The 27,558-nt window shown below is 36.2% G+C and overlaps 3 protein-coding genes across 9 annotated transcripts; 2 read left to right on the plus strand and 1 right to left on the minus strand.

The window, feature by feature from the left end:
• Positions 1–1,394: 1,394 nt before the first annotated feature.
• LOC128190434 (uncharacterized) lies at positions 1,395–4,889 on the minus strand. Its single transcript, XM_052862479.1, has 5 exons — positions 4,744–4,889; positions 3,934–4,030; positions 3,656–3,791; positions 2,590–2,845; positions 1,395–2,377 (listed from the first exon to the last, which is right to left on the minus strand). Exons 1-5 carry the CDS (start codon positions 4,845–4,847, stop codon positions 2,224–2,226), a joined length of 747 nt encoding a protein of 248 aa, XP_052718439.1. The 5' UTR covers positions 4,848–4,889; the 3' UTR covers positions 1,395–2,223.
• Positions 4,890–7,203: 2,314 nt separating this feature from the next.
• LOC128189023 (TNF receptor-associated factor 4-like) lies at positions 7,204–20,960 on the plus strand. 7 transcript variants are annotated; one of them, XM_052860401.1, is made up of 7 exons: positions 7,204–7,383; positions 13,329–13,380; positions 16,599–16,703; positions 17,990–18,154; positions 18,336–18,497; positions 18,715–18,870; positions 19,731–20,960. In XM_052860401.1, exons 1-7 carry the CDS (start codon positions 7,238–7,240, stop codon positions 20,343–20,345), a joined length of 1,401 nt encoding a protein of 466 aa, XP_052716361.1. In that variant the 5' UTR covers positions 7,204–7,237; the 3' UTR covers positions 20,346–20,960. The 7 variants fall into 7 exon arrangements, with proteins under 7 accessions (XP_052716361.1, XP_052716363.1, XP_052716362.1 ...); XM_052860403.1 differs by lacking the exon at positions 7,204–7,383 and adding an exon at positions 7,539–7,665; XM_052860402.1 differs by lacking the exon at positions 7,204–7,383 and adding an exon at positions 11,095–11,300.
• A 1,915-nt stretch (positions 20,961–22,875) lies between these two features.
• Positions 22,876–27,210, plus strand: LOC128189481 (mucin-5AC-like). The gene is made up of 2 exons (XM_052861110.1): positions 22,876–23,323; positions 23,698–27,210. Exons 1-2 carry the CDS (start codon positions 23,252–23,254, stop codon positions 26,806–26,808), a joined length of 3,183 nt encoding a protein of 1,060 aa, XP_052717070.1. The 5' UTR covers positions 22,876–23,251; the 3' UTR covers positions 26,809–27,210.
• Positions 27,211–27,558: the final 348 nt, after the last annotated feature.

The raw sequence follows: 27,558 nt of genomic DNA on the forward strand, positions 1-27,558 counted from the left end.
AAAATCACGGACTGCACGAAATAATCATGACGATGTCAGACTCAAATTCTCATAGGAGATGATTTGGCTGTTTCTTTTTGCTAACGTACTGTTAGAGGTACATTAACAGTACTTTGACAGTAATTCAGTGAATTTTACTTACTTTTTATAATCAATTTAATCAATTTAATAATTAGTTAAAAGAAAGATGCAAATATAAACAAAAGAATGCTTTTTTGATGATTCATGCGGGTTATGAAGGTAGCGATCATTGCAGAAAAAAATTACATAACCCGCAAACGTGCGTTATGTATTTTTTCATATCTTTTTCGAATGGGAAATAAAGAGCGCAGCTTTTAACAAGCAATTTTTTCAATTATCATATTATTAGTATTGGATTAATAAGGTCATGAAGTCAAAGGAGGTGGTTAAAATTCAATATTATATAGAACAGAGCGAATTAGAAACCATTGAGTTGGGAATATGGGATTTTTTTTATTTTTTTATTTTTTCTTTCTTTCTTTTTTTTCACAAATAATTAACAATGTATGTAATGATACTATGGTAACAATACATAGATAGAACGACAAGCTCAATGGCCCTATTGTATTTTAAAAAATTTTTTAATGTTTCCTCAATCAATTAAATTATATATCACACACAATGAAACACAGTAATGCAGTTAATGAATAATAAGTGCATTTAATGGATAACTAGACTTAATGCAATACTGCACAGGTGTTCAAAAAACATTTCTAATAGTTTTCTGTTTGACGACTTTTTTTAAATAGCTTATGACAAAGTTTTGTGCCCATTCCTAAATATCAAATATGAATATGAAAAAACTTACAGGCTCCTAAAAACATCCCAATGATGTTATATAGCCAAAAAGCAAGGTTTATAGACCGCAAACAAAACTAGTTCAGGGCATTTAACGCATTCTAACAGTATCAATGACTATAATGCACATTGTCGCATTTTATTTTTATGTTAGTTTGTATAAAAAAAAAACTTTCTTAAAATAAATTCTCATTGTTGAGTATATATATGAACATTTATTTAGTTAAAATTTGGGATCTCACTGAGTCAAAAAAAATTGTCGGTGATATGCCCGGCATATCTATGTATTAAACAATCTATTTTTTATTTCTGTGGAATATTCAAAAGAGATCTTTGCTGCACTCAAAAATAGTTGTTGAATTGAGATAAAGGGGAAATGAATTCGTCTCATAATTGTACAAGCAATGACATTCCCTATAATATTTGCTAAAAGTTATCCATCTTTCTTGTCATCTCTTGAATAAAAATTGTTTATAGAAGTCATATCTCACAGTAAACGAGACTAGATTATCAATATAAGAAGAGGAAATTATTAACATAAACATAATTAAATGAACGCGAAAGATGTACAAAATTTTATTTATGATGCTTCGCACAGATATTACATATTATATATTACATAAAGTATAATGAAGAAATTGAAATTTAATTCACATATTAAAAAATGCAGGAACATAATCCAATATTTCCGATGGAAATGATATTCCAGAGCTTAGAAGCATCTAACAAATATTAATTAAAGGGGCGTGGTCATGGTTTGAAATTAACATTTCTTAAATTTGATATTCAATAATTAACGTTCATGGTCCATGGTTCTTGATTTTATATTGAATAATCTAATAATCAACTAAAATTCTGGTGCCATATGTCGAGTTATAAACAATATAAACAGTTCACGGCTCTTTGTTTCGTAAATTAAACATGGCTCTGAATGCTGAAAAGAGAATACTTCGTATCAAAACTTGAAAGAGACAAACGTTAGTTACTTATTTATTGGTGTTTAAAAAAAATAAAGAAGAGAAATTCTTGAAACACTTAAAACTTTAAAGGTTTTTTTTTCTAAACATGACACCAGCCTTTTTTTTTTTTTTACATAAAACGAAGAAATGCAAATTCTGTATGTTTCATGTAACCCGACAACTAACATTCAAATTTTGGCCTACCATTAAAAATAACACAAAAAAAGGATTGCACACAATAAAAGTAGAAAACTAATTTCCAGTTCAAATCGTGACCATGTCCCTTCACTCCATGCCTTTTGAATATTGTTTAAACTTGAAGTCAAAAAAAGTACAGAGACGACTAGCAAACTCCAGACATTGTTTCTTTTTGGAAGTTAAAATTCAACAATGATGGGGAAAAATGTAGAAAATTCTCTAGTTTCGGAATTTTTGAGATTTTACTTCACCACCCAGGTACCCCAAAGCGAGGCTTGCTTGGGAAGAAAGATTTGAGCACGGATTTCTTGGTGACGGGGCTGTAGGCAAAGATCTGGGTATAGTCCTCGTTCTGTTTCACAAACAGAATAACTCGCTTTCTCTCGTAGACTTTGTGGAGACTATTCAAATTTCAAACAATATGATATTAAATTCATGTGTTATCTTTCCATTTAACATATAGTGATTGCGGGCTACATGTAAATGTCACTTTAAAAAATATCAAATTTCATTTTTCATTTGCGTTGTAACATTTGGCAGGAAATGTAATGAGCTATGAAAACCAATCAAATGGACATTTTGTCCAAACTCATCAACCAATTAGTATACTTACATCTGATACTGTGACTTAAAAGAGCCATCTTTGGTGGGTTCGAAACCACCTCTTACAATATCGGCGTGAGAGGGAAAATCGATGCTAGATGTAGAGCCAATAGCAGGAGTAGGACGTCTATCTCCAGGAGGATCTCTGTCCTTAGTAGGATCCCTATCCGGATCGATGACTATGTCAGAGGCAGGGCTGTAATATTCATCATCACTTTCACCAACAGCGGTGTCGCCGGGAATATGCCATGCATGGTACCAGCAATCTAAAATACGTGACATATATTATTGGGAGAAAAAATATCGAAATTGTATTTTCCGACTAAAGCAACTGGGCATTTGTACTATCTTATCCTCCTTCTTCTTTTGGCTTACTGCTAGAAATGTCTTTCTGAAGCATTGTAAACATTAAAGCAGAAAAATAGATGTTGACTCAGTTCGTGACCAATGCCCTTTTAAGATATGAGTATTAGTCAAATAGAAAAGAATGATGCATCGGTGATTTAGTAATGTAAAACAGATTACGATACCAGCAAAACAGACTGAAATTTTATCAATGTTTAAAGACAGACTGGGATATCAGATATGCAACATTTAACAAATTATGTTGTTATACTTTCATGTTAAATACTGAAATCTGATTGGTTAAGACGCAGTTAATAATATTTACTATTACCCTCAGCGTTAGCAACGCACTTGGCAACGGGTAACATTAAAAAATGTTACATGCGCGAAAATTATGCGCGTACGGTTCGCTGTAGAATTCACGTAATTCCTATATAAAAGCAGTAAAATTTTCTTAAAAATTTTAAAAAAGACATTCAGTATAACAAAATAAATAGTGCCTGTTTGGGAGGGTAACAGTTGAAATTGACACCCCTCGAAAACCATTGTCAACCTCCGCTTCGCGTCGGTTGACAATGGTTTTCTCGGGGTGTCAATTTCAACTGTTACCCTCCCAAACAGGCACTATTTATATAATATCAGTGCTTCAGAGATATTTTAGTCGGTTGCACTTGTATCTTTGTGAGTCTATCCAAGTCTTTATTTTTTTTTTAAATTAAATATGGTCATACATTTTACATATTGAAGCCCATCCTTCACTCGTTTTACACCATGACCAATCATTGACTTGACCCGCCTCCACAGCCAGGGTACCACGTAGGTGGCTCCTATCACAACCAGTGTTGATGCTCCCAACTCCAGGGGCATCTGTTTACATCAAAGATAGGAAAATAAAAAAAAAAGACCGACAATTTTTCGTAGTACTGAATACATGTAAAACAAGAAAAAGACTGGGAAAGGTAGACCAAGGCGACAAGAACTCAGATCGTGTGATGTCCGTTGTACTCACTCTGTGGAGATCCTCTGTTCCCGGACATGGTTCCGGTTTTTCCATCACTCCGAGCCACACCCCAAACTTCTCCACTCTATTCAGGGACGTCTCCCTACTGGTGAAGTATAAAACAAAACTGATGGACAACTGCATTACTTGTCAAAGATACTTTAATTATCAAATTGTTTTAAAAAAAATACCGAATATTATTCTGTTAAGTTTTTATGGACAATAAATTATTGGATATAATTGATTTGTTTGTGAGGTAATATATAATTTACTATTTCACGATTTTCAAAAATATTTTCATTAAACACGGAAACCTATATACCGCATTGAAAATGAGATGTATGAAAACTATAACAAATGTCATCAAAGATATTCACATTTCTAAAATTGGCCGACAACGAACCCTTTTCCCTAGAAATAATTTGTAATAATTGATCACAATGCGATATCGCACAAACATAGAACATATAAATAATAATAAATAATATAATGCAAATGCTGCACGAGTTTGGTCCTTATAATGGTCCATAAAATATTGTTAACATCATTAATATTTTTATATAAGGAATTGTAATTTCTAAATAATATATAGTCGCATTTGTGTCACTTTAGGTCACAGCTAATGTTAATACATATCAAATTAAATGGTATCCTGATTCATTATTTAATTTATTCGTTGTAAATCTCAAGACCTACCCTCCACCCCCACCCACCCACCCCCCTTGCTACTGTTTTACAGACTCCATACTGCCTACTGTGTACACGTCTTGGTGTATTCATTGAACACCGCCAGTGTTTTTTACTTCTTCTCTGACTTACCAAAGGAAGAACTCCCGATGACTGGCCGTGATGGCCAGCAATATCAATGACAGAAGAGTCATAATGTACTCTCTCTTCGTCCAGCTAAAGACAAAGAGCGCCATGGTCCAATATCAGAATACCAAACGACAAAAACGGCTTGAGGAACACAATAGCGCCTCTATGACGTTTTGGCGATTGTGACGTAACAACTTCTGTGATGTCATAGCAAACATAAATGTCATTATCATGATTGTAATATCAAGGTTATCAACTGCAATTCTATCCCGGAATGAGATTATGTGCATGCATCAATAAAAAAAATCATTGAAATAGGTCGGGTGTTATTTTATGATTTGTTTAGAATATCAGGTTGTTATCTTTAATAAAAGTTTACACTAAACAGGTAAATGTTACATGCAGTAAGCTTTTTTATTTTTAAAATCTTTTGAGTACTAGTATTTTGTTTAATTTTTTGTTGTTGTTTGGTTTTTTTCTCTTCTTAAATGAGCAACAATTTGAAAACACGTTCAAATACTACTAATTGGTTTTAAAAATGGGGGTTTATTTTCACTTGAAATGTCCTCACGAACGACAGTGTTGTCAAAGAAAGGTAACTCCTGCCGACTTGTTGGTCCATGGTCCAACCGTGGGGTTTGAAAAAAGATATATACCGGTACCTACATGTACAAGGTGGCTAGAGAATTGTTTAGTTTATACTCTGAGAACACATCTTCGGCTGGGAAAAAAACTAATTCCTGTCCGATGATATCAAACATCGAAACACTTAGTATCCGCTTTTTGTTCGTTTTCTTTTCATTCGGGCACCGTTGGGGTTCCATTATAATGGGTATTCGTAATTATTCTTTATCATTTGGGATTGAAAATAGTTTTTTATTGATGGGTATGTTTGGGGGCGGGTAGGGCTCTTATATACTTAACGGTGTTTTTGTTCAAGAGTTCATAATACGGAAAAAATACAAACTGCTGTATAGTGATGCTGACAAGATGTCGACGATATCCGCCGTGCGCCGTCTGTATACGCTTCAGGGAAACCTTTGATTGGCCAAATGATTAATCATTCGTTTCAAACTTATTGTATGAGTTTAAAAAAATCAAAACATTGGGATTTGTACGTTGTAAGTGATGTTTCATGCAGCCAAAATAATTCTTCTATATTATAATAATTATCTTGAATTGTGTATAAATTTCACCACAAAAAAAAGTCAATGTGCCTTTATTCCATAATTTTAAAGTATAGACGTGAGAACAAGTCAACAGTACAATAGTTTTCTTGATTGTATTTTTCTGCTGTAGGTGATTGAATGTGATGGAAAAATGTTTAATCTCCACTTTTCTTTGTGCGAAAATTTTGATTATAAACCTTATAAGCCTTTTTTTAATCTTTGCAAGCTTGGCGATCAAATACATGTATACCGTGATCGGGTATTTTGTGTTCGTTTGTTTGTATAAATTGAGTATTATGACGGGATCCCACAACACATCCTTAAATGTTTTGTTAGAAACTAAGAAATGAAATTACGCATGAATTTCACTATACATGATGTCCTTTTCTGTGTTCACCAAATATCTTGAATAATAAATTGTAACGATTTACAGGAATTGTTCTTTAGGTTAGTCATGATCACGATAAGGCCAATTACGTTAACAAATACATATCTTGTGATATGTTAAAACCTAGTAATTTACATGTATATTGTTCAGTGAAGTTTTAAGGTAATCGTACAAAGGTATTAATGGTTAAACTGATCACATGAAAACTGAACTCTCTAATTTTAAAAATTGAATTGACTCAATAATGAAAAAATTCTATATCAACCGAGCTATTTCCATTATATGTGGCGGCGGCATTATAGCTTTGACTGATGATGAAATATTTATACCTTTGACCCGCGGGAACCTAATGTTCTTTTTGGTTGAAATAGCAAACATGGTGTGAACGTGTGTGTTTGATAGCAGTGACTTAATCAGTGGAAATCAATTGATCAATGGCTTCATGCTAATTTGTACCACAACACCCGCGGGTGTTTTTACTATTTCGATTTAAACAAGCATGTATATAATTTAGTTTGAGGGGATTTGAGTAAACACAATCTTGTGCTAGTGTTTTGAAAGTCATTTCGGGATTTCTTTTGTAAATTGTCCTTCTTTCGAGGAAATCTACACCTGCATTGTTGATCACTTGAGGTCTATATATATTCTGAATATGCACTTCTTTGAGTTTATTGGTCATATACAATGTATTTATACATGGCATGTCCCAAACATATTCGCATGTAAAATTTGTGACAAAGGAAAATAACACAGAATCTGCGTTAACTACTTATTTGTCAGTAGCTTTAATCGTTTATCTTTGCAGAGTTCCTATACTCTCCCCTAGCTGTACCAAAGTTCTAGGCCTTCTTAGACCAGTCCATATCTTACACAACGCCCCCGTTGTCTCGCGCGCTCAGTCAACGAGGCGTACTTTCGCTTTATCCGGCGGACGGTGAGGATGCCTGGGTACGACTGCTCGTTTCTGTCAGGAATGGACCCCCAGCGCTGTGTCTGTCCTCTGTGTCAGTTGCCGATGAGGGACCCCGTCATCATCTCATCGTGTGGACACCGATTCTGTGACGTCTGCCTCCAAGAATACTTCAGGTATATATACGAGAGAGTGAGAGAAATGAAATCAGCTGTTAATTTTATCGACGATAGTATGTCAAGGTGTTTTTTTTTTTCGCTTGTTTTTTATTTAAAAATATTCATCCTAAGAATAGAATGTGATGCGATGTTTTTCTGAAGATGTAAATAAAAGTGGTCTATTTTGGTGAGATGACATGGTACCTAATGACAAATATATATAGCAAGGACAGTATCTTTATGATAAAGGTTATCGCAACATTTGAAAATGAGAGGAAGAATATCAAGAAGGCATTGCTCGTAAGATTTTATTATTTTTATGCATTCCTGTATTCAGATATGATAATGAAATTGTAAACATGTGTTTTGTAATTTGCAGCAGCTTAATTTTAGTTTATTATCATCTATGAATTTGAAAGGGCAGATAGTTTTCTCATGTTACATGTACATGAATATTTAAGATGTATATAATTTGGTTGAAATTTATTTGATTTGAAAATGTTTAGTGATGTACATATACCTAATTTAACACTGTTACAGGTAAGCAACTAAATATGATATGATCACAGCCATATGTAATACAAGTAGGGTATACAGGATTACAATATTGACCTATATTGACCATCAAGCTCTATGTCATTTATTGAGTTACAAATACATTGAAAAATATGACAATGAAATATTAACAATGCCATATTGATTGTTTGGGGATTTTTATCACTGTTTAATCATGTGAGATGAATGCTGGTCATTAATTCAATATTACCAGGGCAGGTGTGGGGATATGATACACAAATCGTTATAATTGATTCATGGCTCATTGTGGACCACTTAATGAACTGCCCATAGCAAACCATCCATTTTACTACCACTATTTATTGGTAATAAAGCCAGCACCTGCTAAATCAATACCAATCATTCTCAAGATCTGCAAGTTTTCTTTTATATGAAAATGGGTTTTTTCCCCAATACTCTTTTTTATTGAAACAGTGTTAATCAGAAGAAAAAAAAATTTCCTGATACAGTATAATTTCTTGTATCTTGTTTACAAGTTTAAAAAGAGACATCCATACCAAGGTTAATTTGCTTAAGAAGTATTTTCTGTCGAGTGTAAACAAATATTTCTTTTCGATTTATCTTGTAAAGATGATCTAGCATGGAGCCTGCTTGACAAGACGTTTTGATCCCTTAGCTGATTGAGACTTGTGCAAATCCACGACCATTTCCTGTTTATTTTGGGGCCTTATATTGGGCTGTAGTGATCGGGTGAAGACTATCATTAGACCCGATAAGCCAACATCCCTTTTGTGTCCCACTGTCACTTGAATATCTCTTATTAAATGCACAGGAAGTTCTCTACTAGTATTGATGGAATGGCTCTTTAAATATTTGTTTCTAACACATTCATTCACATGTATGACAATTTTTAACTGTCAGCTTAAAGGGGTAGAATTTGGTTCAGAAACGATATCAGCTCAAGGACACAAATTAAGAAATTCATTTCATTTTGAATGACTCAACTCTTTTCAAAAGAGCATAGACTTCAATCAAATAGGATAATTCAATTTAATGGGCCTCTAAGTATAGTTTTCATCTGAATATAGATAAGAATGTATGGCAGTCTTTTACTAACACACCTATGTTTAGATAAGCTTGGTATGGAGTAGATAGTATCTTTAACAAGCCTTCTATTTCATGTCTGTATCGCATTTAAGTAATTAATGTACACAGATACATGTATTCATATAGACAATTTCTATAGAGTTGCATTTCTCTCTTGATCTCTCCTCACCCCCCCCCCCCCTTGCCACCCCCCCCCCCCCCCTTCCTCCCAGGTTGCAATATATTGCACCACTATCAATGACATGCTGGTTCCATTACTTCACACTATGGTAGTCCTCACATTTTTCTGTTATCAATTAAGTGAGAAAATAGAATGAGGGGCAGATGTCTTGGATAGCTTATCTCCCCTATCTGTACAAGATTAACCCCCCAGGGGCAATGTCCTTCAGCCACAGAGAGAAACATGTACATCTACAAATCCCCCAATGATCACTTACAAGCAGTTTATGTGTAATTTAATTAGAGTGATTGAATACCTGGAATAGCAGGTATATATATAAACTTTATTGTTTCTTTTGATGATGTGATCAAATATGTATTGTATCAAGACTTCAAAGACATCTAAAACTGACTGTCAGTTGGTTTTTCTCACCTGTTCACACCTACACATTTTGTGATGTGATGTTACAGATAAAGATACATTTATAAACAATGTATATGTATCTACATATGCCAGCTACTATCATTCTCTCTCTCTCTCTCTCTCTCTCTCTCTCTCTCTCTCTCTCTCTCTCTCTCTCTCTCTCTCTTTAGCATGAAATTAATGTATTTTAGGTATATTTGTTGTTTTCTTTAACATGTAACATAAATTTTATGTTACATGTATATATTTTGATGATAAAACATATTTTTATACAAATGCCTGGTCCACCATAGATTTGTCAGGGTGGGAGATTGAGCAAAAGTTGTGGGTAAAAGTACTTCCATTGTTTCTGCTGATTTATGGGGCCTCGATCCATTTATTCCTGTTCTGATAAAACTAACATTATCTTAGACCTGGGCTCTTGATTCCAGCAGAAAAGCTTTAAACTGGAGTGTTAAGTAGCACAATAAAGTTTCACTAGGGACTGTAAATCCCTTTATGGAATCCGTGAGCCACACAGCTTGTGTTTTACCTCAAAATCGATAATTTTTTGCATTGAATGAAGCTGAGATTTCCCATGAGCTCCCATTGATTCCAGCATCTACTGGACAGGTTTGAGTGTGGACTCGGAGCAAGATCACAGGGAAATATTAATTACCCTACACGGTAATTACATTAATGATTCCTGTAAACGTGACCGAACCATATCTTTTTATCTTTGGTATCAATGAGGTGAAACATTGAATGCAGGTGAGGATTAACCGTAACTCTGGGATGGAATTCTCATTCCGACTGACTGATCAGAATTTTGGAATGGAATTCTCCTTCCGAATCACTGATTGGAATTCTGGGATGGAATTCTCATTCCCACTGATCAGAATTCTGGATATGTATCCACAGGGAAATCAAACTGGATGTACTTTCTGTGGACTTAAAACACAATTTTATAATGATGGCATAAAGCAGCATATCTCTCAATTCAATATATATAGAACTATGCATTCAAGTTTCTTTAACTTCCAGGAATAATATTATATAATGTAACCATAAATTAAAGGCTAGATCGAGTGACCTACCAGTAACACAAAGGCAGGTGAAATACTTTAGTTAATTCTCCTCAGCATTTTGCAGGTGTTAAGACAATTAAATGCATTTCAGAATTTTAGAGAAAGTCAGATGGTTGAGAGGTTCAGGTAGCAGTTCTTTGTTAAACCAGTGAGGGGGGTTATTGACTCAGGTCCTAGCACCTGCCCTCTATGTAAAACTTGTAAATAATCTCAAAATAGATCAAACAAAATATTGCTCAAAAGACCCAATCTGCCTCCCAAATTTTATAATTTTCTAACTGCATTCCTGTCCTTTTTTGGAAGCTTTTGTCCCCATTGTGAGGGGAAGTTTGACCAGGTCCCAGAAGCGTGCCGATACTTTACAAATTACGGTATCCCAACAAAACGCCCTTTATGGTCAATTGAGGCAAAAGTTCAAAATAAGCATGACGATTTAAATGCTGGCAGCTGGGTCGTGTGCCGCCTGAGGAGTTAACCAATCAGAGGGGCAGAATTTTGTCACCTTAAGCTAATCCCCATCTGTCAGATTTTGGGGAATATCTTCACAATTTGGGGTGTCTTGGTTTATATGTCCCTGCTCCTTATAGGACGATGGGTGTGGAAGAGATTCAGCGGAATGATTTGTACAGAGCAAGTCTGAAACTTCTTCAGCATATAAAACAGTAAGATCTGATCAGTTGAATGGAGTTTTATAACTTTTATTAAGTCAATGGATTTAAAATTTGAATAACCATTAGGATTGTGAATGCTTGAAACAATATTTTGTTCACCTTTTTACCTTAGTTTCATTGGAATAAGTAACTCTTTCTGCACTTTAGCCTTACTAGGTGAATTTATTTGATGTCTGTAAGATGGTCTCATTTTTTGATATTTGTGTGTAACTTTGTGTATGTGGGGATGTTTTTAACACCTGATCACACCTGAGACACGGAAGCCCACGTTGATGGACTCTATGACGTGCTGGAGGCCAGGTGTAATTGCATTTCACTGTCCACTGTCTACTAAGAACACGATTATGTATCAATTAACACCGGAATATTAATAACTCGCTGTCAGCTGAGGTGAAATATGAACGCAATATTGCTTCTAATAAATGATGACAAGCATCTGTGCAACTTTGAATAAAAAACAAGATTGGCGTGATCAATATTTTATGTCTCTTGGATAAAAATCTCAGACGGAGGATCAATACACGCTGTGCGTGAATACTAGTCACTGAGCTCCCGTTCCTGGGTGGATTGGGGGTTTTTGTGGGATTTTCATCTTCCTGCTATAATTTTCTCGGTATGAAATGTCCACAGAAAAAGCCGTAACCATTTTATAAGGACTACTACATGTAGACAAGGTGGAGATCTTTAATTCTGGGAAATCTGATTTTTATTGTGACTTGGGACATTTCTAATCTGATATTGACTTCACGGAGATCTGGTAGGTGTGTGTTTAGGGAGGCTTTCATTTGAGGAAAAGCTTGCTGTGAAACATTGTCCTAAATTGTTTGTTTTTAGATGTACAAATGTATGCACATCAAGGCCTGTTGTTTACTCTAAAAGGCATAGTGTTTGTTTTTTCTTTACAAATCTGCAAATCTACAAATTCAATGGTTTTTTTTTTCAAAAGATTTAAAACAGATATTTTCTTTTGTGTATATGTCTTTTCATCAAAGTGTTGAATAAAGGTGTATTCCACAATGACAAATTTTCTTTCGAGTGGATCAAAATGAGGGTTGTTATTTGATTTTGCTCCCTTTTAAAGCTTAAATGGGATGCATTATTGTATGATATACAGAAAGGTGTATTTTTCATTTTTATTGAAATTCCATAATTCTTCCCTAGCTGTTGGTTATTCTTAAGTTATATTAATCAAAACTCTTTTCAGAATCTCAAAATGTAAACAGTCCCTAAATGTTGACATTGTGTTAATTTTGTGAAATGCAAATTTATTTCTTTAGAAGATTTTGACTTGCTGTTATCTTTTTTTGATGACACAGAATATTGTGTGCAAACAAAACTTTTTCATGCCAGATTATGACTGCATTAATTTTGCATCATTCATATATTCAATGGTATTTTATTTTCAGCTTGAGTTATCATTTTTCATGAAATGGAATATCCTGATATTTTTGGCCCCCATTATAATCAGCAATAACTATTATTTAAATGAATAATGGAAAATCAATTGATATTCACAGAGAAAGGCTGGTTCAAAAATGCCTCCATCTACGTCCAATTGGTAGATTTATCTGAACATCTAATGATTGCTTTCTGGATCAATATGATTACAATATTTAGCCTAAATCTCACTTTGTCTGATGAATCAGTTATACCACCAGCATAAAGAGAGGACAATTTAAAACACAGTTTACGCTGGAAATCTTATTGGGTATTTGGACACTTGATATTGGTCAAACACTTTTATGTTGATGAAGGCATTGTAAATGAGGATATCCCAAAGTTTGTTTAGAACGATTCTCCACTTTAATGTTTTCTGCTTTCCATTCTTTAAATTGGTTCCTTTGTTAGAAGTGTGTACATTTTCTTTGTGGAATATTGTTTCACAGTCATAGGATTTTGGTAAGAGGAAAAACCCTTCTATCAGTTCCTATGGTTGAGGGCTCATGAACTTGCGTTACACATTTTAAATATTTGTTGTTTTGTCGTGATGTGCTAACCATGTGCATTTTGTTTTTGCAGTGGTGGGGTGTCCAAATGCCCAGAAGATGACAGACCTTTGGACTATGCACAGGTGAGATATTTGGCTTCATTCAGGTAGATTTATAACGGGAAGTATTATTCTCCACCATTTCCTACTGAGATCAAGTGGAAGCTCATTGTGTAAAGTCAAAGCATGACATATGGCCATCCTGGAAGCTCCAAGGCTTTCATGCTCGCTTCAGCGGGATCCACGACAGATAGCTTTCATAATGAAGCAATCGGAAGGAAGCACTAAGCAGTGAAAGAAGGCTGCTGCATGCAGGCTGTCATTCAAATGCGGAGGTCACTCGGTGCACAATGATGAGCTGCAATTATGGTTTCAGGGTTGAAACTCATTTAACCCAGCCGACTTTAATATTCTTTATCAGGATCTTTTTTAATGTTAGAACTTCGATCAATACATGCCTGTCTCTCCAGTATAATCTGGACCAAACATCAGGGAGTTTGCAGGGATTGGAGATCTGCACTTTGTCCCGGGCCTGAAGTGGCTTGTGGTGGCTGATTATGGAGATAAGGATCTAGATTGGGGTTTGATTATTCTTATTAGCTACACAGGGCAGGCTTCTGTTCATTACCTGATTTTCTCCACCATTAAACTTTTCACTGGATGGAGCTTGACCAGGCTGGGTCAATCACATTGATCAGTTTCTGTGTCAGTCAGGCCCCATGTAAGGAAACTATTGCAGTTTGGTTTTGATTTTAGGTAAGAAATGATATATATTTTATATAGATATAGATGAGATGGCACTGTAATTAACAGCTGTTTGTGTAAAATTATATAGCTGCAGGTTTAAGTTTGTTGTTGCTTAACTCTGCTTATGATTTCAAAATATATTTCATGATAGTTTGATCAGAAAGTAGCTTAATAAAAATGTATATATTGAGAAATCATTGGCAATTTTGACTAGTCCAATTTACCAAATTATCAAGGATCCCCTAGTCCAAGTCTGAGTCACAGTTTGACAGAGCATTTTCAATGCTTCAACGGGCACACAACAGTTTAAAGTTTACTCATTCATGTATAATATACCTGAAGGTTTACTTATATACCTATGGATAAGACCCGGCAATTAGGGGTAGATGGTCAGTGATGATAGTGGATCATCATTGTGGAAAGCTTGTGAAGATACAGGCAGAGTAAATCATTCTGAGACAGAATGGGGGGATTATGTCACAAGGAGAGGTTAAAAAGGTGACCCCACAGATAAAGAGCTGGCCCACACACACCATAAAACATTATAGACTCTCAGTAGACGAGGGTATAACATGGACAGCTAAGTCGACATTGATGCTGGCCATAAACCTGTGAGGACAGAGGAGGGGAGGGTGGTACCCTGGGCTGTGTTCTGATGTCTTGGATGGATGTCAGCTGGGGACAGGAGGTAAACATATATATCCTATACAACAGCAAATATACATGTACTCTGTATTTTCTGTAAAAAAAAATCTAGTGTGGATATTGTGAATGTTAAAGGCAAATTAATCATCTGTAAATGATTTTATGTATTTATGATGGAGAAGGTCCTGGACAGGTCATTATTTAGAATAGAAACAAGAGAACTATAAGGAGACATGGATATTGGAATAGTATTAAAGAAGGAATTGTAATACAATATAATGTAGAATGTGAGAAATGATTATAATGGAGGATTGAGTTATCTGATGAGTGACAGTCAATCACTCTCACAGACACGAGATCTTTAAGAATACAGTTGTCTTATAGATCCTCTGTACCACCATCTCCATGTCTTGTCATATATTTCCCTGGATAATTGTTTCGAGGAGATAACTTTCTTGTTATTAATAGGAAATTATTCAAAAAGTTGACATTAAATTACACAGACTTTGTGACAACAATTTATGGAATGCAGGCAGCAAAGAAAGGGGTTGAATTTCTTCTTGATGTTATAAAGAACCAGGAAATGTTATCTAGATCTATAGCTTCCTCCTCCTCCTAACAATGGTTCACTGGTCTGTATCAGTGAAAATAGCAGGAGACCTTGTTTCAGGATGCAGAAGGTAGGTACAGTGTGTAGTAGCAGCAAAACTGTAGCACTCTGGTCAGACAAACTTTGATGGGCAGCCGTAGAAGTTTAGTTATGTAGCTAAGTTTGTAGCAGACATCCAGATATGGGTTGTGGGGTGGGGGGGTGTTATCTGAGCCTCAGGGATGAGGTTTGAAGGGTGACAGATGTGTATTCCTTCCATGGAGACATGCAGCCCATCAAGTTATAATGGACAGCAATTTGTCAGAGGCAGCCATGTGGAAGAAAATCAATTTATGTAATTTATGGTGTACTGAATATCATCCTTTGTAAGGAAAATATTGGGCATAAAGCTAAATATCTCTACAGCTTTCCTAAGTTGACATGTTCTTGGTTTGTAAATGTTTGTGTTAGTAAATTGTTTTCAATAAGTCCATGATAATGGATTCTGCTCTAATTTTCAGTAATTTTAGACTTTTGAATAAAATCTTATATCTTTGAATTGTAAAGACGCTTTAAAATATACAGGCTTCACAAAAGATACTGCTTGGGAAGAGGACTGCCATTTAAAACTTTATTTTTTATCAACACAAAAGATGTGAAGAACCCTGTATTGTATATGATATTTTCTCACTTCTGACATTAGACTGAAGTCAAAAGATGGGAAAAAATACCTAAATAAAACTCAAATTGTCAAACAAATTTGGAGGAATTAATATGTCATACATTGAAACTTCACAACAATGGATTGCTTTAGTTAGACTAGTTTGTATCTGACGCATGCTGGCAACATGAATCTCACAAGATCATCTGTTTATCATTAGCATTAAAAATTCATTAGATGTTTAGGATTAGAGGCTATGTTAATTGTGTGCATACAGCAATGATCTCATCCATTCTCGTCTTTCTGCTACATTTAATAATTAATCAGCCTTTTATTGGGAGTCCTGTGAAAAATGTGATCAGCAAGGATACTTAGTTTTTTTTTAATCTCAAGTGGTCTATCATAATGACAAAACTCATCTTTTAATTGGATTTGCCTTATTTTTCGGTGTAAAAGTATCTGAGGGCATTGTAAAACATTAGATTTATGGTGATGAGAATTTCAATGGATTCAACAGTTGTTGACTTGAATTTTTCTTGGTAACATATTTGGCATGTGAAATAGAATATACGAATTCAGATTGGCAACATTTGGTATCTGTATAACTGTGTCTAGCGTTCCCGGACATGAGAGTATGATAGTCCTTTGATCTTGTGACAGATTTACCCAGATGAGGAGCTAACGACGGAAGTGATGAACAGCCTGGTCAGATGTCGGAACGTCAAAGATGGCTGCCGCTGGGTGGGCAAGCTCCAGATTCTACAGGTAGGTCGTGTCTGTCACTTCCTCTCATTGTTAACCAGAAAACACTGTACAAAGTAATAAGTATGTTCTAAAATATATATGATGAATGAGGATGAGATAAGTTTATAGATTTAACCAGCATGTAGTATGCATGATATCAGCCTGTCTATGACACAGCCATCCAGAGTACACTCTTTATTATTGAAACAGTTCACATATAATACCCTATATATTTTCTGATGACGTGCATGTATAAACAAATTTTCAGAATTAAGATTTTCTGACTGTTTATGCAAACCTATCTCAAGTATCAATAGAGATGCTATATGTAAACCTATATCCAGTTTTTATCAAAAAATGGAGATACTGGTAAAATATTGACAAACGTTGAACAAAACAGAAAAAACCTCTAGAATAGCACAATATACATGTAAATAAAGCCAGTCAACATCTTGCCATCTGCCAAGGTGTCATCATGAAAGGAAATATTTGTTTTACATTTCCTTGTATCAAATTTTACCATTTTATACATATTCTGTTGAATTTGTTTGTGTGAGTTTGAATAGCTGCAGTTCAATGTGATGTCTGTCGGCACATCCTGTAACATCTGTTTGGTATAGGTATTGATCTCTGAGTGTTGTGTGTACGTAGCCCCATTATCATCCAATATCTCTCGGATACCTCCAAATGTCACCCACTACGCATAGGTAAACCCCACACCAGTGATACCAATCTCTGTAAAACATTGAGCATTTAAAATGCATTAAAATCATAAGCTGATCAATGGTTGATGTATTTCAGATGGTTTTCAAATTTATTATGTTTAAAATAAATTGGTATATGATTTTAAAAATTTATCCAACAAGTTTGAGTTCCCTATCTCTGAGCTTTGGTAAGGGGATAGGAAACACACAACTTGTAGGATAAATATCATATTTCAATTTATTTTAAGCCTAAAAAATTTGAAAAAATATCTAAAATACATCAGCTATATACCACCACAAATCATGAGAGATTGTTTTTTATTACATGATTTAATGCTGCTTGTATGTGTAAATCCCTCTTTTATAGGCCTTTTGTGCAATAAATTATTACTTAAATATCCCTTATCATGTCTTTGCAGTGTAATATAAAAAAAATTACTACATAATGGGTGATTTATCCACTGCATATTGTAGCAAATGTGTGATATAAATGCAGAAGCTCATTTATCTTGTGATGACTACAAAACCAACTTTTACCAAAAATTGTTTTACAGCACATTTTAAGGGGAATAACTCTTACATCTCTGCCATCCTTTTATTCAGGTACACCTAGATGAGTGTCCGTTTGATGCCCTACCTTGCCCCCTAAGATGTGGTGCAGTGCTGCCCCGCCTAGACTTGGAGGACCACCTGGAATTTACCTGTTGCAGGCGACAGGTGGTGTGTGAATTTTGTTCCAAAAAATTCCCAGGAGATGTCTATGAAAAGGTAAAAAAAAAGATTGCTCCGTCTTTTTAACCAACATTTTAGGATATGCTGTCACATAAACAGTTGTGAATTTTTAAATTAATGCCATGAAAATACATGTAAACATAAGTTGCACTTTGTGGAATCTTTTAGAAAGGACGATTATGATGAGTTAATCTTAAATTCCAATTCTTTGGTACAGCAACACTCTGGTCAGTGCATATCGGAGGTCATGTGGTGTGAGAATAAATGTGGTGCCCGGCTCGAGCGCCGCTTCCTGGCCAACCACATGAGGAACGAGTGCCACAAACGGACGGTGCTCTGCCAGTTCTGTAGCAGGGAGTTTGTCCAGGAGACTCTACAGGTACTGACCAATCAAAAGCTGTAGATGATAAGTTGTTAAGCAGCAGGATGTTTGTTGATAGTGATATGGTTTTTATATCTCAGTAAGAGAAGAAATCATTATAGGTACACTGTACTTTATGTGTGATTGATTTTATAAATATGTATTTTCTAAAGATCTACAATACATATTGATATAAAAAATTGAAGCATTAATATGTTTATCACTGTCTACATAGACCCACCAGTACCAGTGCCCTAGGTACCCTGTGGTGTGCCCCAACAGATGTGACCCCACAAAGATTCCCCGAGAGGACCTTGACCTCCATGTGACAGAACTTTGTCCTTCAGCAACCATTTCCTGTTCCTTCAGAGATGCAGGATGTAAACATAAGGTGAGAGTTAACTCCCTTTGAAAAATCCAAATCTGTATACAGTGGGGCTTCAGATATCCGGACGCCAGATAACCGGACGCTTCAGTTTACGGACAATTTTATTTGGGAACAGATTTTTTTTACGTTATTTTGTCTCATTTATCCGGAATTTTGCGTTCCGGATCCGGACGGTCTGTTTTTACCACAAAACACTCATTTACTACTAATTCTGCTTCATTTAACCGGACGGTAAAATATGATGATATCCTACTCAGTACAAAAGATTACCCCTGTCAATTAAGTTTCACACCTTTTTTACGTGCTAGATCCTCATGAGTAGCTTGTATAAACACACTGACTTCCCAAATCACTTTCATGGAAAATTGCAAACAACAGTGTATCACACACATATCACAATTGGACATAAAGAATCAAGCTAGATTCTGGTATCATTATTGTCCGGTTAATATTTCATGACAAAATAATAAAATAAAACAGAGTTCTTTATATCTAAAAACTTTCATATCGTCAGACAACTCTAGCATGTGTTGCTATATGGAATGAAAGGCAAATAAAACCTAATATCAACACTGGGAGCCATTGTATACAAATACAGTATCATTCATGACAACAATAGACACATTTCAGATATCCGGACGCTTCACCTATCCGGACGATCAGACTTGGGAACCAAAGCGTCCAGATAACTGAGGCTCCACTGTATATTACTGGAATCGTTCTCACAAAACTTCATAAAATATTGTTCCCTGTTTTTTATGCTTTCTTCTTAATGTCCTGGAATATGAAAATATGTAGTTTGAAATTTTCTTTAAAAAACTTTATAGGGTATGATAAACCATTTTCTGATGCTTTTTTCACAGTGTCCTAGATTCAGCATGGAAAAGCATACAGCAGAGAATGTACAGCATCATCTTAAACTCATGTGTGACCTCTCAAAAACTCAACAAACTCAAATCACTCAGCTGTGTAATGCCTTATACTCACTCACCCATATCACTGACGGTGAATTCATCTGGAAAATCTCAAACTACAAGCAAAAGTTTTTGGAGTCTGCTTACAAGAGTGTTGAACTTGTCAGTGAGCCATTCTACACAGCCAGATATGGATACAAAATGGCTGCCTCTGTGTTCCTGAATGGAAATGGTGCAGGGGAGGGAAAATACTTGTCCGTGTACATCAAGATTCTCCCCGGGGAGTACGACAACATTCTGGAGTGGCCGTTCATTTTGCCAATTTCGTTTTCGATTTATGACCAGAATATTGACTATGATCTGAGAGCTAACATTACCGAGAGCTTTGTTCCAGATCCGACCTGGAAACATTTTCAGAAACCGGTCAAGGACACAGGTGCACTGGGATTCGGGTACCCCAAGTTTGTGTCCCACGAAATCCTGAAGACAAGAGACTACATCAAAGACGACAGCATCATCATCAAAGTGAAAGTAGACAGTTACAGAAACTGCACGTCTCCATGACTACCTCATTAACAATCAAACAAACCAGTCATGATATTTATTTGTTGTTGTTATGATATACATCAATTACTATTTTGTGATTGTAAAATGTGCTATTTTTATCTCAGTCTTCTCTTACTAGTTCTTTCTTTCCATCTTCCCCTTTATTTATAATTGTGAAACTGTATGCGTGTGTGTATAAATATTACTTTAGCAGGAATGGGTATATCAACTTTTTATTTTAGAGCAATGATGAAGATAGTTGGTGCATTCGATGAAATTGAATGCATTTAACTTCTGCATTTATCATATTTTCATCATGATTGAGCAAGAATGTCTGTATAATATATTTGTATGAATTAGGGCATCTGTACTTTATATGTGTATGAATGGGGATATCTGTACAATATAATATAGTGAATGAATGACGTTATTTGTATGTAAATGAAGATATAATTATGAAAGCTGTGTGTGATTGAATCTACCAGGCATGTCTTGCCATCCCATCAACATGACTGTGTGTAGATGAGTAGCGTTATGTGTGATAGGAACCGTTATGACACTGTGTGACTGAATGTGAGTGATGGATGATTGGCCACAAACTTGATAATCCAAAATAAATAATTAAAAAACTTATTGAAGTCTTTGATTATTAAAACAATGACTGTGGAGGTCGTGGCATGGAGATATGTAAATCAGTAGTGAATCATTATGTGTTCGCAATGGAATTTAAATCTGTCAATTAATAAAAAATCAACAAGTTATATTCAATGACAGACTGAGGGGGGGGGGGGGGGGGGGGGTTAGTCTGAACATATTTTATCGCATAAACATATACAAATGGCTCGAACACAAGTTCTAACAACTTATGAGGTTCTTACCAAGTATAACAATTTACAACTGTGTAGTAGTTTAGAATGGAAAGTACATAGAAATGGATATTATTAAAATGGTTATATTATTAAACAAACGTACACGTTTTTATAAACAGTTACATGTACGTTTTTTCGATAACAAACGTACATGGGGGGGGGGGGGGGGGAGGAGGGGTATGACTTGCGACATTTGCTGGAATAGCTAACTTTTTTTTTAAAGCTGCTTGGTCCGATTTTTTCGTAATTACAGTATCAAAATTTTGTTCATACAAATTATTTATCTTAAAAAGTTATGGACTTTCTCCTATTTACACCAGCAGAATCCATCTCCTTTCAAAGTTAGAAATATTCAAAGTAAATAAGAATAATTTCTCTTTGGGCAAACGAAAAAACAAACCAAAATGCATCACGGGAATGTTTAGAAAAGGAAACCGCATGATTTCGTCCCCCGAATGATTGGGGTTATTCAACCCGCTTGTTATGCATCGACTGTAAAGAAAGCAGACTTTAGATATATTGGCGAACAAAACGTACACATGTTTATTTGTAATTTGTCTGATCATTTGTCTGACCATTTCGACCTTTATTTAAAGCGATGTCAAATTCGTAATACAACCAAACCCGTCTCGTCGTCAGGGGTGAAATTTAACATGAGGCGAAATAACGCGGTACCTTTTAATGTCGATTGTTTTGTTAGCAAATTTTGTACGTATTTTTCGTCATTGAAATTTGGCTTAATTGACTGGGAAAACTACTGCAATGTCTATTATTATACATATACTAAGTGTAGCCATCGTTTAAAAGCGTGCATAAAATTTGGTATAAAATCGGACCAAGCAGCTTTAAAGAAAACTGTTTGGAAATATCAAATATCGATTGAAAATATTTCTACAGACAGCAGAATCTTTGCGTTAATTTTTTTTCATGAAAACGATCAGTCGCATTTACTGATTACATGTAGTAGAAAATTGGCAAAGCGAAAATGTATTTGATACCCGTCCTCTTAGTATAATTCAAAACACTACCGTATTTCCTAAGATAATTTTACAATTCATTAAGGTCTGTTCAAACACCAATCAAGCAGCGTGTACATGTATTTTGTATGAAAATATTTATTTGTCTTGTAAATGACATACTGACTGGAAATGATTTCTTTTGGTATTGATACGTTTTTTGACGCTGACGTTGGCAACATTCTGTCATGTTGTAAATTTTGTATTTACTGCCACCCGGTAAATTTAAAATTTACAACGTCAAAAAAACGTATCAATACCAAAAGAAATCATTTCCAGTCAGTATGTCATTTACAAGCTATCATTTTTGTACTTTTGTTTTCGATTACGGAGATTGTTTTCTGTAATCATAGATAGGAGCAAACTAGATGTAGCCGGTATATCTGCATAATGACTCCTCCGTCACATGTATTTATACGTGGAAACTAAAATAATAATATACATGTATAAATAGAAAAAAAATAAACTCTCGCACCTGTTTATAATTTCTATCGGCTTATTTACGTTTATTCAGCTTCCCAAATTAGATTAAAAAGCCATTAAAAATCCTGTTGTCCTTAATCAGTGATAATGACGGACAAATGAGGGGAGAGTTAATTAGATTTCTTCCTTGAAAGCCGTCTTTATATTGGCTAAGAACAGTTGATTTCGACACCTAATAAACTTTCTACTCACGTATAATAATCATTAGGCGGTTTCTGAACAGATATAGATATAAATCAGAATTATTATCGTTCAAATTATGAAGTGCGTGTGGCTCATTTCTTACCATATTGAACGAATTGGACTGTTTCTCGAATGAAAGAAAACCATTGAGGAGAATAAGAGTTTGTGTGTGAAGGCGGGGGCAATTGGAATAGATCATCACTGATATTGAATTCATTAGAGAGATCAATTTGTATCGATCGTCGTCGACCAATATTTGGTATTCAATCGATGATCTGTTTCTGACTAATCACCAGGAAAAGACACACTAACTTGTCTACACTCGGCGGTTGATGCGCCGACACCGGGACTCCTCAGACGGACGCTAGCTACCATGGACGTCGTTTGTAAAACTGTGTGTCTGCTTTGTACGATTACCCTGTCAACCGGACAGTTCTTCGCAGGGGTATGAATTCACTTTTATCAATGTTTTGAACATTTTCAAATGTACTTTTATCGAAATTTATTAATTTAGAAAACGTGGAACTAACGCACATACTTTTTTGTTTTAAAAATTACAAATCTGTCAATTTGTTTCGAGCTAAACAATTTTCTAGATGCATTGTATGTACATAAAGTCATATCTTAAAACTTTCATTAATCGTTCAAACAATTTCTAAGATAAACATACTAGTAAAATTAAAAAAAATATAATAATTTATTGTTCACGTGAATTTACTCAAGTTACATAATATGTGTTACATTAAAGAATGTTAAAGCTTAGTTTCAATTGATTTACGTTTGAATTTTTTATGTAACACAAATATAATTTTTTTTTAGTCAAACCCTAATGGAGCCGAACAGCCATTCCAACAAAACTCACGATTGAGCATGCCACAGCGTTTTAGGAACTCACAACACACGGACCCCAGACTCGCGGCACAGATGGGGGTGGGGATGCACTCTCGGTTGAGTACTGGGATGCCATTTAATTCCCTGATGCCGACGACTCAGGTAACCATGGCACCTGGAATCCAGAGGAGCCGACTAGGAAGTCCACAACTGCAAACAAGCACGAAGGCGCCACCTATTTCATTACTGCAGTTCTTATTGGAGACCACCCCACATCCGGACAGCGGTTCACAACGACCCGTCAGTGTTAGTCGAAACCGTCCGGCGCTACACACGACGAGGAACATTCAGAACTCACCTTTTCGCACCGTGCAGATCCAAGCGACCGGTCAGCCATTACAAGGCTCAAGGAGAGTGCCACCAGGGCACTCTTCTTCACCAGGTACACAAAGCCAACCTGGTCGCCAAAATATAGGACAAGAAAGAACGAACTCAATGCCACTAGCATCCAATGGTTTCCGAAATCCACAACATTTCCAAAGAGCAAGTCCACAAAGAGTAGGACTTACACAAACGCCGTTAAATGTATTTTCTAATCAACCCGTTCATAATCAGTTAATGTCACAGTGGAATAACCCACCTGGACCACAGTCATCAAGCCCATCGCAAAATGATCCGCAAAATCAAAACCAATTTTCTGCACAGAGAGTTGGGCTGGCGCAAACATCACAAAACCCACCGGTTCAGCAACAGTGGAATCTCAGGAGAAATCTTAATACGCAGCCACATTCAATGAATTCATTTCGGAACCAAGTAACCCAACAAAGTTTATCCCCACAACGAGTAGAGCCTGCACGGACAGCAGCAGAAACCACACACAGGAATAACCAGTGGCAAACACCCGGCTCATTGCTTAACCAGCATCACCAGTCACAGCCAATAGAGAGCGCACCACGACCTATTGAATCTGTACCATTTACTTCACTAAATTCAAATAGCAATCCACCCATCCCTCCAAATCCAGTTCAAGTAAACACATTGCAGCCTCTACAGTCCAACAGCAATCAGTTTACCCCTCCTTACCAGAACATTGCTGCTCACAGGACCGCACCACGCCATGTTAACCCTCAGTCTGTCACCCCATCAACAACTCCAGCACCGGCGCCATATGAAGTTAGACCAAACCTAGAACCAGCTCCTGTTCAATCGTCACAATCCTATGTTTTACCTTCTAATCCAGTTAGACCAAACTCTCCTTTCAATGTACAACAAAACCTACCAGTTTCTTATAATGTACCGAATGGAGAAGAACATGTGTCCTACATGACATCACCCAATATTGTGCGCAGTTTACCAAATACAGAGAGAATATGGAAAACTGAGACTTCATTGTCCAATGCTTTACGACGAAACTTGCCTGAAACACAACCAGTAACGGTTCAAAAACCAAGCAAAGTAGTGGCAACAAATGTTCTCCGTAAGTTGCCAGACAACCAACCACCATCACCGAGAAGAACGAAGACGAGATCATCCAACATTAAACAAATACTGCCTAGTGATCAACAACTCGGAATGAATCTTAAACAAAACGTGGTATCAAACTCTTTACCAAATACACAGCCTAATAGCCATTTAATGCCAAAAAGAAGTGAAAGTATGCAAACCCCAGCATTGCAAACGAATGTCAATGGACATCAAAAGCCGACAACTCTTTTCAATAAGCGCCCGTCAGTCAACAGCAATACAAACCCCACGAGTACAACACAGCAGTCAAATATCGAAACAAAGTCGGGGCTCATTCCTACAGTCATCAATGGAAAGAAGTACATGATCAATCCGAATTTTGTACATCTTCTTCAAAACTTGCTTTCAAAAGCAGGGCTTGATATGAAAACAGGGCCGTCCGAAAAGGTATCACCAAATCGTCAGATAAATACACAAAGGATGGAACGGATACGTCAGCCATCTCAACCTCAGCCCCAAACACAGTCCGACTACGAACCCCCTGTAACCAAACAAAGAATAACGAAGGTCAAACCTACTCCTAACGCAGTGAAAGCTGCGGCTTACACGAACCTTGGATCTGTAAGTCAGACAGAGGGCGTAAATAACCAGTTTAAAAGAAATCCAAATGTATTGGAGGCCACTGTGGCAGACCCAAACAGCTTAATTGCCATCAAACCGCAGAGTCCATACTCAAATACAGTTCAGCGACCGCGATTAACCACGTCAGCCACTGCTACACCAGTAATCGAGAGGATTACTTATCCAAACACATCGTCATTTGTCCCAAAGTCACCACCAACGCCCCCGACCACAACAACACCATTACCAGTGACGACTCTCGCGCCCAAGAGAAGAAAGGCTCTTCTTTTACCGTTCAGAGATATCCCGGCAAAACAAACCACGACCAAACCTGTGGTCAAAACCACTCTGAGACCCACCCCTCCGCCTCCTCAAATGGCACCCAGCCAAGGAACAACAAGTCTCTCTACTACCAAATCTGTTACTCCTCCTCCAAGAAATGTTATTAGTGGAACGACAAAGTCAGCTAACACGGTCCCTCCCATTCTTACCCCTCGCTACCTCTCAGACAGAAGAACTGTCGCAACTGAGGCTCCAACCACTCGTTCTGTAGGAGGGACAGCCACAACGATATCTCCAAGACCCTCTGGGCTAGTAAGTCAATCGGCCGGTGCTCTCAACAAATTGGAAACACAGCAAGGAAATACAGTGGACATTTCTCAAAATACCGTCTTGGATCGGACCTCTCCTGCACTGGACACACCCTCATTGAACCAAGATCCACAATATACAGCCAGTTCACCCTATCAGCAATCTCAATACAACGCTAATAATGAGCTTGTTAATGAACTAACACCCGAACTAACACCAACTCAAAAAAGTAAAGTTGATGTGCAGTTTAGTTTTAATCTGGGTCATTTCAGTCGCAACAGATCTAAAAAGACAAATGAGGAGGGGTCAGTTTTCAATGAAATGAGTGATAGGTTTTCTCCACCTAAAGGAGTCAGTGTTCACAAAGGTTTCGTAGGGTTCAACAACAAAGCAAACAATGTTGAGTTGTTAGTGTTACGGTAGTTGTTATTAGATACAGTTCATGTAACGTACTGTACTAATAATGCTGTAACAATCGTAACGTACTGTTCTGACAATGCTATAACAATCGTTGTGATTGAACCCGAACTATTTGTTACGTTGGCTGTGATTGGACACACACTCGGACAGTAGTTGTGTCGTAAGATATGGCTGGACAATCAATTAACTGATCTGGTGCGAATGTCGTGTCTGGATTCCAAAAGCCCTGTCCCAAAAGTTTCGACTTGTCTTACGTGTTGTGGACGATAGCCAGCAAAGGCTGTGCGAGACAAACTCTGTCGCCATAGTTTATTCATTTGTTACAATGTAGCATCTTTGTATACAATTTTGTTGTTATGCCTATGCAAACAGTTGAGAGTTATATGATTATACTTTTTGTTTCAAAATAATAAATATCTTTAAAATTAAAGCAATTTTCATGGTTTTCATCTAGGTTACACTTACAATCAGAAAGGTGCATCATTTTCACCAGAGAGGCTAAATTTATGCAGTCAGCGACTTTGTGACACTTGTCAAAATATCCGTCTTTCCGGCGCCAGGTTTCGCCATTAGAATTATGTATGGCCTGCACAGGTGTCGCTTAAACTGAACTTACGAAAGGCTAATAACTAAATCATTTCATTAATTTTTTATAAATTGATAGAAAGTTAGCATTTTGTCAAGGTAAAAATAAATGATTTGATCATTATCACGAAGACGTTATGAAAAATTCACATTTTCATATTTTAGTTT

This window comes from Crassostrea angulata, chromosome 6 (genome assembly GCF_025612915.1).
Source record: "Crassostrea angulata isolate pt1a10 chromosome 6, ASM2561291v2, whole genome shotgun sequence".
NCBI classification, from domain to species: Eukaryota; Metazoa; Mollusca; class Bivalvia; order Ostreida; family Ostreidae; genus Magallana; species Magallana angulata.

Bases quoted from the DNA above. Each gene is read 5' to 3' on its own strand.
- LOC128190434 (XM_052862479.1), bottom strand. From the start codon at position 4,847: ATGGCGCTCTTTGTCTTTAGCTGGACGAAGAGAGAGTACATTATGACT. The intron at 4,031-4,743 runs GTAAGTCAGAGA...ATACTTCACCAG, and splicing joins CATCGGGAGTTCTTCCTTTG to TAGGGAGACGTCCCTGAATA. The intron at 3,792-3,933 runs GTGAGTACAACG...TGATGTAAACAG, and splicing joins GAACAGAGGATCTCCACAGA to ATGCCCCTGGAGTTGGGAGC.
- LOC128189023 (XM_052860401.1), top strand. From the start codon at position 7,238: ATGCCTGGGTACGACTGCTCGTTTCTGTCAGGAATGGACCCCCAGCGC. The intron at 18,155-18,335 runs GTAAAAAAAAAG...TCTTTGGTACAG, and splicing joins CAGGAGATGTCTATGAAAAG to CAACACTCTGGTCAGTGCAT. The intron at 18,871-19,730 runs GTGAGAGTTAAC...CTTTTTTCACAG, and splicing joins ATGCAGGATGTAAACATAAG to TGTCCTAGATTCAGCATGGA.
- LOC128189481 (XM_052861110.1), top strand. From the start codon at position 23,252: ATGGACGTCGTTTGTAAAACTGTGTGTCTGCTTTGTACGATTACCCTG. The intron at 23,324-23,697 runs GTATGAATTCAC...ATTTTTTTTTAG, and splicing joins CCGGACAGTTCTTCGCAGGG to TCAAACCCTAATGGAGCCGA.